The 12973-nt window shown below is 39.7% G+C and overlaps 1 protein-coding gene across 1 annotated transcript in view; it reads right to left on the bottom strand.

Moving 5' to 3' along the window:
• The window catches only part of LOC104601115 (ultraviolet-B receptor UVR8), a 33754-nt gene extending 21181 nt beyond the window's left edge, over positions 1-12573 (bottom strand). The window contains 7 exon segments of the mRNA XM_010264323.3: positions 9624-9667; positions 9965-10204; positions 10385-10621; positions 10714-10845; positions 11032-11116; positions 11219-11292; positions 11985-12573. Coding sequence (XP_010262625.1) covers positions 9624-9667; positions 9965-10204; positions 10385-10621; positions 10714-10845; positions 11032-11116; positions 11219-11292; positions 11985-12195 — 1023 coding nt within the window. The 5' untranslated portion in view covers positions 12196-12573.
• Positions 12574-12973: the final 400 nt, after the last annotated feature.

Below are 12973 nucleotides of genomic sequence, written 5' to 3'. Positions count from 1 at the left end.
AATCCCAACACCACAAACAAAAGAGATGGATTTCAATTTATGTAAGAAAAAAGAGTAAAGAGAAGATAAGTGATCCTTAAGAGGGGTTTCCTCGAGCCAAATATCTTCCTAGAAAAAAGCACTTTATTACCAAAACAGGCATCATGCCTATTGAACAGAAGGAAATCCTTGTTGCTAATGAATGTGTGTAGTTCAGAAAGGAAGGGAATAGATCCAAGATTCATTTTTATAACAATAATATCACTTCCCAAGGATTGAATTCTAGACAGCATTTTCTATACTTGTCGAATTCTAAATTAATCCATCATATACGTACTATACCCACCAAAGAAATCTCCCTCTAGTCATGATTTAATATATGAATAAAAAAAAAAACTTTGAAAAGGTCAAAATCCATTGTAAGGTTCAAGATAGTTGATTAACCCAAATGCATGCCATCATGAACCCTATAAAACAAGTTAGAGTTGGCCTTCATTCAGTTAGCTATTATTATTACTTCCAATTAGTTGGCTATTATAATTGTTCTCATTTGTAGGTTTTGTTTTTGTATGTTAATCCTCAACGTCATCATTATGGGGTGCCTAGTGCATGTACAACCCTTGGGAGCTTTACTACTTTGTGTAGAGAGACTGGGCCGAATGGGCCCTAGTCCATTAGTGTCATTCTCATTAGTTCCTTCTTGTTATGTTTTCTTATTGGGCCTTCCTTCTTTATGGGCCTTTAACTTTCGTTTTGTTTTTTAAGTGTATTGCTGATGTGGACACCTACTTAAGGGCAGTCTTGTAAATTATGTAACTTAAGTAAGTCTAATAAAAGATTAGTGTGGAGGAAATAGGAGATTATCAAACTCCTCCTTCCTTCTCCAATCTTCCTTCTTCTTCTTGCAGTCTTCCTCTTCTTCCTTGCTTCTTTTTTGCTTTAATCTAAAATATTCTGCTAATTTTATTGGTCTGAATCACATCTTGCTATTAGAGCAGGTCTCCCTTCGCTTTTCTCCTTTTCCCTTTTTTTCTAATCAAAAGGCGTATGGAGAGATAAATTGCTGATCATTCAAAGATCTTGTTTGCCTAGTTAGTAGAGGGTTTGGAGAGCCAGAAATCTGGCCGCCAAGAAAGTAGGACTGTAGATTTTTTCCCAAAACCCTAGCCGACTAGAGAATTTCTAGTTACAAGTTGAAGAGGCTGTTTGGGTGTGGCGCTCAAGGCTTGGAGGGTTCCTTTTTATCTCCAAAAGTGGGTGGCTGCAATTGAAAGTGGTTTGGATAACTCTCGTTTGAACAGTTACCTCTTCTCTCTTTCTCCCCGAAGGCCAAGTACGGTGAAACCCTAGTTTTGGGACTTTTGAGTGCTTGACTGACCTTAGTTAGGTCTACAAAGGTTGAAAACATTGTTCTTTGATTTTCATTTGATTGATGGAGCACTCTAGAAGTGACGTGAAGCAGATCCCAGTGTCAGGGGTTGGTCCCCTAGATTCCATTCTGACAGGAGTGACTACAATTAAACTTGATGGAACAAATTACTTTGCTTGGGCACAATCTATTAAGATCCATGTCTGTAGTAGAGGTCAACTAGGGTTTCTCACGAGTAGTAAGGTGATGCTAGAAGAGTTTGATCCTACATATGTGAAATGGATGCAGGATAACTACATAGTTATTGAGTGGTTGGTAAATTCTATGTAGCCCCACAAAAGTCAACACTATATGTGGATGACTGTAGGAGATTTGGGATAGTGTTACAGAAACATACTCTCAGAAATTAAATGTTGCAAGGGCATACAAACTAAAGAATGATGTGAAAATTTTAAAACAAGGGGAGAAAAGTGTGGTTGTCTATTCGATGTTGAAGTCACTATGGCAGGAGATGTATGTTATGGAAGCAATCGTATGGGAAAGCACCAAAAATGCAAAAACTTTCAGGAAATTTGTGGAAAGAAACAAAGTGTTTGAATTCCTTACTGGACTCAATCCTGAATTTGATAATACAAGGCAAAATATTCTAGCCAAGGATTAAGTGTCACTTGCTCAGGCATACTCTATGGTGAGTAGTGAAGAGAGCAGGCGACAGGTACAGCCACAGGCCCCACCTCCCCCATAACATTTTGCACATTCTAGAATAAAACCAAAGGGGGTAAATGAAAAAAATGTGATATGTGAATATTGCAAGAAGCCGAAACATACAAAGGATTCTTGTTGAAAGCTTCATCCAAATCTTCTTCTAGAGAGGTTTTGGAAAAACAACTTTAAGAAGGGTGGTCAGTCTAGAAAGCCTAAGAATGCAAATGTTGCTACAGTATTTGAAAGTGAAGAAAAATCTGTTGTGGAACAGTTGGCAACAGTGAAGGTAGAATTTGAGAGATATGGGAAGTTGATAAACCACTTGGAGTCTATTGTTGCATCTTCCTCCTCAAGCACCCCCTCTACATTCGCTTTTTCCCATTCAAGTATTCGTGCTTCTACAAATCATGATACAACCTCAAGTAATCGTAGAAATCCTTGGATCATAGATTCTAGTGCATCAGACTTTATGACTAGCATACCCAACCTTTTTTGTTCATGCCAGCTCCTCTCGAGTAGAGAGAAGAGCTGATGGGTCTCTTGCTCCCATCTCTAGCAAGGGGGATATTAAAGCCTCTGACTCACTTGTATTATCCACTATCCTTCATGTTCCCAAACTTAGTACTAACCTTTTATCTGTTAATTGTTTAACAAAATCATCAAGACCTGGATGAGGATCTGAATGCTGAGCTAGGGGCAGATTAGGTGCCGAGTTAACTAGGCCGAGCTAGGCAGGTAAAGTGCCGAACTAACTGGGCCGAGCTAGGCAGGTTAGGTGACGAGCTGGCTGGGCCGAGCTAGGCAGGTTAGGTGACGAGCTGACCATAGTGTCGAGCTGCCTATTAGGTGTCAGGCTTACTAGAGGGACGAACTGCCTATTAAGTGTCGAGCTGACCAGAGGGCCGAGTTGCTTGGTGGCGAGCTGGATTGATTGTTTTGCTTCGTAGTTCTTTAGAGACCTGCGAGGAATCAATGTTAGAGGACTCGGGGTGGATAACCCAGCGAGGTCGCTCCGATGCTTAAGTCAGTACTCTCATATTAGACTACGAGCTAAAAATCACAAAGTATGAGAGCTAGAATATGCTTACTTGCCCCCCTATGCCATTGGGGTTGGTGCCTTTAAATAGGCATTGTTTGCCCCCCTACTTATTGTGTTTTTCAAGACCTGAAGTCTTAGAGGACGATTGGGAGTGGCCATGAGGCGAATGGTATATACTTGTTGGATGTCTTTGATCAAAGTCCTAGATTACCTAGTGGAGTAGCTTTGGAGTTTGTTTTATCAAAGTCAGTTAATAGAGTCATGATATGTCATTTTAGATTTGATCATTTGTCCTTTTCAGCTGAGTCATTTGTTTCCAGAAATGTTTAAGGGAATATCCCTATCAAGTCTTCATTGTGAGTCATGTGAACTTGTAAAACATTGTAAACAATCTTATTCAGTGAGTAATAAAAGATTTGTTTCTCCTTTCCATATTGTGCACTCTAATGTGTGGGGGCCATATCATTTACCTACTATAGGGGGTTACAAATATTTCATTCTTTTCATTGATGATTTCTCTCGTTACACCTGAATTTACCTTATGAAATACTAGGATGAAGTACCAAATATTGTACAAAAAAAAATTTTTTTTGATAAATAACATCAATTCCATTAAAATAATGAATAGATACAAGAAGATCCCCTTAGAGGCACGAGGAGCAACCTCTCCAAACAGCAAATACACAAACTACAATAGAGAAAACATGAATGTTGAAATTAAAACAATAGTTACAATTGTGCCCAGAACAATGTTTCCCTATTTATCCCTTGTTTTGCCAAGACATCAGCAAAAGCATTAGCTGATCTCCCAACCCATTGTACTATTATAGACATATTTCTTGTCAGCCATTTGAATTTCTTTAACTCATTTTTGTAGCCCAAGTGACATCCTCCGAATTATTTAACCAGTCCACCACTATCTTAGAGTCTCCTTCAATCAGAATTTGCTCCACACCCACTTCTTTTGCAAGAAGTATTCCTTGTATTGCAGCTAGCAGTTCTTCCCGGATAGAGTTCCCAACTCCTAAAAGGCCAAAGTAGATTAAGACAACCTCTCCAACCTCATTCCTCAGTACACCTCCCATCCCAGAGGGACCCGGGTTACCCTGGCTACTCCCATCAAAATTCAGCTTCAAAGAACCAAGAGGGGGGGGGACCCAGCTAGTTACTACCCTTCCCTTGTAGGAGGAACAGCTTGCCACCAACTTCCAATCCTTCCAACAATCAATAAAAGTAAAATGGTTAAATAATTCTAGAATCTTTAACCAATGTAAAGACCTGGACAAAATGCAGTCCTTTAAAGTTTGACTGCTTCTTCCTTTTTCTTAGAAGATTCTAGCATTCCTTTCTTCCCATATTGTCTATAACAATGCTCCTCGTGAGCATCTCCACATTTTCCTTCCTCTTTTATGGGGCCAAGAGAAGAAAGAAGGGTTAAAGATTGTGCTTACTTCTGCTGGCATATCCCAACTAGACCCAAACAAAGATAGAAGCCAAGCCCAGAGCTTTGTAGTGACACTACAAGATAAAAATAGATGATTACAATCCTCGCCATGAGATCTACAAAGAATGCACCAGTTTGGTGAAATACAAAGGACGGATCTTCTCTTTTGTAGGTTGTCCATCGTGTTTACTTTACCATGCCACACTTCCCAACACAAAGCCATAACCTTGGGGGGACCGGCCTACACCAGACTTCTTTGAAAGGGAAACTCTGATGAGAGGGAGATTGGCAAAGGAACTAATATTGTACAAAAATTTCATGAACTTATACTCACCCAGTTTAACACTCGGATCAAAATATTCCGATCTGATAATGCAAAGGAATATTTTGAGAAGAGTCTTTCCTCCTACTTTGATACCTTAGGAGTTATTCATCAGAGTTCCTGTTCCTACACTCCTCAACAAAATGGAGTGGAGGAAATGAACAAACAAGTGGTTGAGGTTGCGAGGAGCCTCCTTTTTGCTTCCCATGTTCCTATTAAGTTTTAGAGTGATGTTGTCCTTACAGCTACATACTTGATAAACCGAATTCCTTCTTGGGTTCTGGGGTTTAAAACTCCCTTTAGCTTGCTTTTCCCAAATGAGGATCTCTTCTCTCTTCCTCTCAGGGTGTTTGGGTGCACTTGCTATGTTCATGTTCACCGTCATCAAAGACATAAGTTTGAGCCTAAAGCACACAAGTGTGTCTTTTTGTGATATGCCTCCACACAGAAGAGATACTGTTGTTTTGATCTGGTTCGTGGCACTCACTTTGTTTCTAGAGATATCACATTGCAGAGTTTGTTCCTTTTTTGGTACTTCTCCTGAAGGGGAGCATTTAGAGGAGTTGTTTTCTTTGTCACCATCTGTCTCTTCCAATTCCCATTGAATCTTCTATAGAGTCTCCTCCGATCGAGTCCTCTATTGGCTCTTCTTCTCATGTTCCTGCTCCCCATCCTCCTCCTGTTCATCCCTCCACATTTCCTTCCCATCCTACTATCCAAAAATGGTACTAAAGACAAAGACTCAAAAACATGCAAGTTGTTTCCACGCCTTCACCTGTCCTACAGCTTTCTTTCCCCTTCCTACTATTCCTTCATTGCCTTTATTTCCACATGTGACTCCCAGATCTGTCCCAAATGCCTTGTCCAAACCAGAATGGAGGGATGCTATTATGACTGAAGTAATTCTTTGCATAAGAACAATACCTAGGAAATTGTGGAATGCCTGAGGGAAAGGAATCAGCTGTAAGAGGGTGTTCACTATTAAGTATCATTCTGATGGTACTGTTGAGAGATATAAGGCCGGTTCAGTTGCTAAAGGGTATACTCAGATGTATGGTATTGACTACCTAGAAACTTTTGCCTCAGTCGCCAAGATGGCTTCAGTTAGAGTTTTGCTATCTTTAGCTACTGCTTTTGATTGGCCTCTTCATCAATTTGATGTAAAGAATGCTTTTTTGAATGGGGACCTACATGAAGAGGTCTATATGTCTTTAGCTCCATGGGCGTATGGGAAGGAGATGCAAGGAAAGGTTTATAAACTGAAGAAGTCCCTTTATGGCCTTAAGCAATCTTCTAGAGCCTAGTTTGACAGATTTCGAACTGCTCTTGTTGCTTTTGGGTACACACAGACTCAGTCGGATCATACCTTGTTTGTTAAGAGGAGAGATTCCTTAGTGACCCTTCTGATTGTCTATGTTGATGATATTGTGGTTACTGGCAATGATACTCAAGAAGTTGTTAGTCTCAAAAGTTTTCTTAACACTGAATTTGAAATTAAAGACTTTGGAGAACTTAGATATTTCTTGGGAATTGAAGTTGCTAGATCTAAGGATGGTATCTTCATTTCTCAATGAAAGTATGTTCTTGATCTCTTTGCAGAGACTGGCAAACTGGGTGCTCGACCTGCTTCTACTCATATAGACCTAAATCATAAGTTGCCAGCTACTGAATGTGAACTGTTGCCTGATAAGGGAGTATTCCAAAGATTGGTCGAGAAGTTATTATAACTTTGCATGACTCGGCCAAGTATTTCCTATGCAATTAATGTAATTAACCAGTTTATGCATTCTCCCAGAGATACACATTTAGCAGCTACTGAAAGGGTTCTGTGCTATCTAAAATGGACTCCAAGGAAAGATATCTTGTTTGATAAGCATGGACACATGAAGCTTGAAGCATACACTGATGTTGACTGGGCCGAATGTATTGATGATAGGAGGTCCACTTCAGGTTATTGTGCTATGATAGCAGGGAACATTATATCATGGAGTAAGCAGTCTGTAGTGGCAAAATCCGCAACTGAAGCAGAGTACAGGGCAATGGCACATGGAGTTTCTGAACTTTTGTGGTTGAGATCACTTTTAGAAGAATTGGGTATAGACTGTGAGAAACCAATGATGTTATATTGTGACAACCAGGCTACTATCAACATTGCACATAATCCAGTTCAACAAGACAGAATTAAACACATTGAAATTGACAGCATTTTATACAAGAGAGAGTTGCCTCAAGAGAAGTATGTCTACCATTTGTTGCTTCTCAAGAACAGTTGATTGATGTTTTAACAAAAGGTGTTCTTAAAGGAAAGATAGTTCACAATATAAGCAAGCTAGGCATGATGGATATCTATGCTCAGCTTGAGGGGGAGTGTAGAGGGACTAGGTCGAATGGGCCCTAGTCCATTAGTGCCATTCTTATTAGCTCCTTCTTGTTATGTTTTCTTATTGGGCCTTCTTTCTTTATGGGCCTTTAGCTTTTGTTTTGTTTTCTAAGTGTATTGCTGATGTGGATGCCTACTTAAGGGAAGTCTTGTAAATTATGTAACTTAAGTAAGTCTAATAAAATATGTGTGGAGGAAAGAGGAGATTATCGAACTCCTCATTTCTTTCTCCTTTCTTCTCCAATCTTCCTTCTTCTTCTTCTTGTCTTCCTCTTCTCCCTTACTTCTTTTTTGCTTTAATCTAAATTATTCTGCTAATTTTATTGGTCTAAATCACATCTCTTTGCAAGGCTCAACAATTTCATATCACAATCTCTTGTAATTTGTGGATCAACAACACTCAAAGAAGCTGGAATTTGGTCTTTTGATTTATCCCTAACTCCATGTGCCTTCAATTATCTTGGCTTCAGCTCCTTTTAAGAAGAGCCAATAGTTATAATACCAGCATTACTATATGGCACAGAGTGTTGGGCAATCAAAAAATAACATGTTCAAAAATGATTTTAACTGAGATAAGGATGTTGAAATGGATGAGTGGCAAGACTGAAGGACAGAATCAGAATTAGTGTATTGGATGGGACTTATTAAGACTAACCCAATTACTAACAAGATGAGTGAGAGTCAACTGAGGCCAATGACTCTCCTGCAACTTGTTACTTGTCACCTCATGCCTTGAGGTGCTTTGGATGTTTGCAACCTCAAGACAAAGGCCACCCTTGACAAAACCAAGATATAGAGATTCAAGGCTTGAGTCCTTGAGAAATACCAAGCTATAGAAGGCTTCAAAGTAGGAGCTGATGCTCCCACAATACATTCGTTACAATTTGTTTACAACATATTATTTCTCCCTTTCTCTTCTTTTTTATTTTCTTCCCTTTTCTGCAAACCACCATTAAAATAGCTTTCGGTTATTGTATGTCTTACCACCTACACAGCAAAACCATCTTGAAGTTCATGCCTGTATGATCCACAACCCAACCAAACAACCCATGGCCTTAGGACTAGGCCTTCTTTTTAGCCCATTTCTTCAGAAAAACTTTGGCTGTTGGGGGCCAAAAGCCTATGCTGTTGAGAGCATTTCTGTGAATGCCACGTTACCATGAGAGTGGGTAAATTAGTAATTGCCACCTATTTTATTTTGACCAAAATGAAAGACATAGTGTGAATAGGTGAATGTGCCCACCCTAAAAACGCTCCCACCAATGCAGGGTCTGGGGAGGGACAGATGTACGCAGCCTTACCCCTGCACATACAGGGAGGCTGTTTCCAAGATTTGAATATATATATATAAAATATTGTATACTTATATCCTACATGTAATATATGTACATATACGTATTATTTTATATTTAATTTATATTTTGATTTCAATTTTTTATTTCTTATTTATAAAAATGTTAAAAATTGGAATTTAAGGCCAAAAAGGGGGTTTTGGCAAAAATAGTGGGGCAAAGTGCAAGGTTACCCAAAATCAACATAAAGATCACTCTAATTGGACAACCAAGCACGAATATGGGCTCCGGAAGTTTGCATATACATATAGTGGTTAACCTATGACCAGGTAAACGGGTCAACAGTTCAACCACCCAAGCCGAATGGGTTTTGACCAAGTCAATGGTTTTTGGTCAAATCCTGAGTTTTAGGAAAATTGGTCCCAGAATCAGGTCCAGGTAACAGTTCAACCATCTGGGTCAATGGCGGGTTGAAAACACAGGTCACAATTCCGATTCCTTTGAATCTCTAACCCACCTAGTTACCAAAAAAACACTGACCTGTTTGACCTGTTCAGTGGATTACCAGATTTTTGTAATATTTTAATTTTTTTATTTTTACATTGTAATTATGAAAACACAAGGAGACCGGTTGACCTGAACAACTGAACTGCTGGAGGGAAAGTTCAGTCTCCATGTTGGGTTTTAAAACATAGCTTCATGGTGAATAAAAAAGAAGCATTACACAAACGAACACCAATAATAAATTGCTTGCCATCCATGTGAAAGACAAAGTTCATTAAAAAAATCCCCTCATTGTTGAAGGGCAATTGTCCATTGTCCAATAATAAATTGATTTTTTGATATGTTGATTGCTAAATGGTAAGTAGCACAAAAGTTGAGGTACAGTGAAACAGAACACCACAAACTGGTAAAAAACACAAGTATAACTAAGTTCTACCCAGAAACAGACCATCTAAGCTATCAAACAAATTAGACCATTGTAGCTTTCTCCACTGGGGCAAAGGGAAAAGAAGAAGAAGAATGGAGATCATAAACAACCCTTGCAAGAAACTGCATTACCACAACAAACTAACTGGAAATAAGAACTCACCTGTCCATAAAGTCCCCAACCAAAAGTAAGTAGTGCTCCAGCATCTGTTGATGCATTAAATGACAAAAGCGAAGACACACTCAGTATGATCAACAGCTCAAAGGATAAAAACAAATCAGGCATGCAATAAAATGGTCATTGAATCAAATCCAATGCTATCTCAGTTAAAAGCAGTTCCTTTTGACTCCAGTAACAATTCAATGTCCCAGCAAGTGATGATACAGATATAAGTAACTGAAGCATATCTATATCACAAAACCCATGACTAATGCTTCAAATAAAGAACCAAAGTACTAAATTACACTTTAACAAGCTAGATATCAAGCCATCAAAATGCAGACCTGTTATTACAGCACTATGACGACCTCCGCAGGCAATGGCTTTCACATAATTTCCAGGAACTTTACAAACCTGCCCCTCCAAACTCATGCTTCCCTGAGGAACTGCTGAAGATTTGTCCTTTCCATATGCAGAAGGTTCAAGGCAAGGTACAGGATGAGAAGAAGAGACCATGCGGATACGAGAACCCAACCCTAGCTGTCCTTCACCTCCATAGCCCCAACCCCACACCTGTCCTATATCTGAAACTTTGGGGAAAATTGGATCCATCAGGTGTCTTGCCTAACATAATATATCTTCCATAGCTTCGTACTTCTTAGAACCTACAAAACTATATATTGTAACTGTAAAACAGAGACACCTGCACCGTTACAGCTATAGCTTTCAAGTGGTAGTAGCAACTTATGCGAAAATGGATTTACCTGACAATGCTAAAGTGTGACGCCCACCTGCAGCAACAGTTGTAATCCTCACCCCTGGACTTAAAGTGACCAGACATGGCAAAGCTGAAAGGGTTTCATCACCAGATGTTGAGCTTTCTGGTGCTTGTTTAGATGATGATATTCTTCTTCACTTTGTACCTTCCTCACCACTTCCTCTACTGTCAAAACCAGAAACTGTTCCACTAGCTGATCTTGAACCATGAGATCTTGGGCTGACTATAAGAGTTATTTTTCATTGCATTAGTCCACAACAAATCAAAAAGCAGCTTTTGGTTGTCACCCATAAGAAACAGGTAAATTGGAACCACCTTGTTCGGTCAATAACGAACTCTGCCTTTCAAGTACATCCTTTTCTATGCTTCCACCAATAGCTGCATCTCCAATGACCTTCCCTGAGGGAACACACTCTTTCCAGCCCCATGTATAGATTTCTCCCTTCTCTGCATTTCAAGAAATTAACTTACTTATGCCACAGCTCTAGGCTGCATGAATAACCAGTAGCATGAGAGAATATAAACTGAAATGTATATGCTAGCAAGGAATGAAAACTAGAGGTATTTCCTTCCAATAATTCTTCTAACATTACGTTTCTATATTAGTATATCACGAATAACTGGAGTTAGCACCTGTAACTGCAACACAATGGGCCCAACCTGCTGCAGCCTTCACTATTGAAGCTTCTGTTGGAAGAGGAAATGGCTCTGGAGTTTCCTTTCAAAAATTAAATGGAGGGAGACGAAGGTTCAGTTTAAAGCAAAAAAAAAAAAAGGAAGAAAGTTGTGTAATGAGAGTATTATCAAGCAACGCACTAACCCCATGCTTCCCCGAAGTTACATAGCTTTGGCCAGGATCGTCTGCTGAACCCCAGGTAATAAGCTTTCCAGATTCTGTTGAAGACTGAAGTGTAAGTGCATGCGCAACTTAACGGAGAAGCATTAACACATTGAGAGGGGAGTACGGACTCAAACACTTCTTCGAGAAAACAGATTATAAAAGAAATTAAATTCATGCAAAATACAAATCAATAATGTAGCGGCTTGTATACAAAATAAAGAATGAACCAAATAAGCCAAATAAGTTATTTCAGTGCAGGGCAACGAGTAATCTAGGAACTCTGACAGTTATGGTAATCTAACAAAATTCACTAAAACAGTAAAACTTGAAGAACTGCAACAAAGTATACTTGAAACCCGCGGTTATTACACACAAAGACAAGCAACCGAAGGAGAACTAACTCAACGGATCTTCAGAACCGCGGAATATTCTCAAAATTGAGATCTTCAAAGTTCAAACTAAACTGATAGTTTGTCGAGAAAAAGTAGAAAATGGAGAGCAGTAATTGAAATAACAACAGAAAGACGAAAAAAAATCTCCAAATCCGAGCAAACAATCGAGAAGTGATAAACGGTTCGTAACCAGTAACTTCTACAATAAATATTCCCCAAAACAATTGAACCAAAGAAAACAATTCCCCTCAGTACTTGAGGGTTACATTTACTCGAATCAATAGCATTTTTCATTTCAATGCCGAAAAGACGAATCTATCTAATGGAGATGAATCGAGGATCGAAGAAACCACCAGAAATAGCCATGGCAAATCCACATCCACCACCACAAACATCTTTCCAAGAATCTCCAACGCCGATTGAGACCGGAAGCCGAACAACAAGCGGCGAAAGAAGAGGCGAGAGCTGTGGCGAGGCTCCGGGAAGATAACCCCACATGAACACTAAAGCTTCTTTCGTTTTCTCAGTTTTAACTGCTTCACCTCCTCCACTATCGCCATTCATGGCGGTAATAATACAACAAGCTGTATCTCCGTGTCTATCTCCCGCCCCGTTATTCTTGTCTTTTCTCTTTTTCTTTGTTCTTTGTTCCTTTACTTCTTCCTGTTTTTTTTTCTATTTTTCTATTATTTTCCCTATCTTGCTTCCTCGCTTCAGAGCTTGGATGGACTCTTCTTCTGTATCTGCTGGACTCTGCGCAATTGTGCCCAGAATAGAAAGTGCCCTAATTTGCTTCACAGGATAGGGGATGGCCGGATGGGACGTATCATTTTCAAGCGAATGGAGGTGCCAAGTCGGATGACGACGTGGAGTAGGTGGACACGTGGCTACTTCGAGGCCAGTAGATGCGTTGTCCATTCCTAGCCAGGAGTTTCCCAGAAGTTTCTGGAGGCCGGGGCTTTCTCCTCTTCTCTCTTTATAAAAGTTTGGGATAACTTGTAAAAAAAGCCATCCAAAGTCGACTCTGAGAGGCCACGCGCCGGCCCATGAGGTGGTACTGGCTACCGTGCCTACCTTTGGACCCTACTTTGTTTCACCTAATCATTACGAAAGCTCACGTTTCAGCGTCCTGTTTGCCTATCGTGTAAATATTTCTTTTTGGCAGAATTTAAGGCAAATGCTAGTATGTGAAAAACACTGCAGATGCAATGCCACGACAATGAATTGTAACCACATAAAATTCCTGTAATGGAATGTGTGGTCCCACTCGATGACCTCACCTATCATTTCGAGAGGCTGAGATTTTTGAATACCCTATTATTTTCACACGTTAGTATAACCC

This window comes from Nelumbo nucifera, chromosome 2 (assembly GCF_055504915.1).
Source record: "Nelumbo nucifera cultivar China Antique chromosome 2, China Antique-T2T, whole genome shotgun sequence".
NCBI classification, from domain to species: domain Eukaryota; kingdom Viridiplantae; phylum Streptophyta; class Magnoliopsida; order Proteales; family Nelumbonaceae; genus Nelumbo; species Nelumbo nucifera.
Note: the sequence above shows the minus strand (reverse complement) of the source record. Positions and strands in the feature narration are given on the sequence as shown.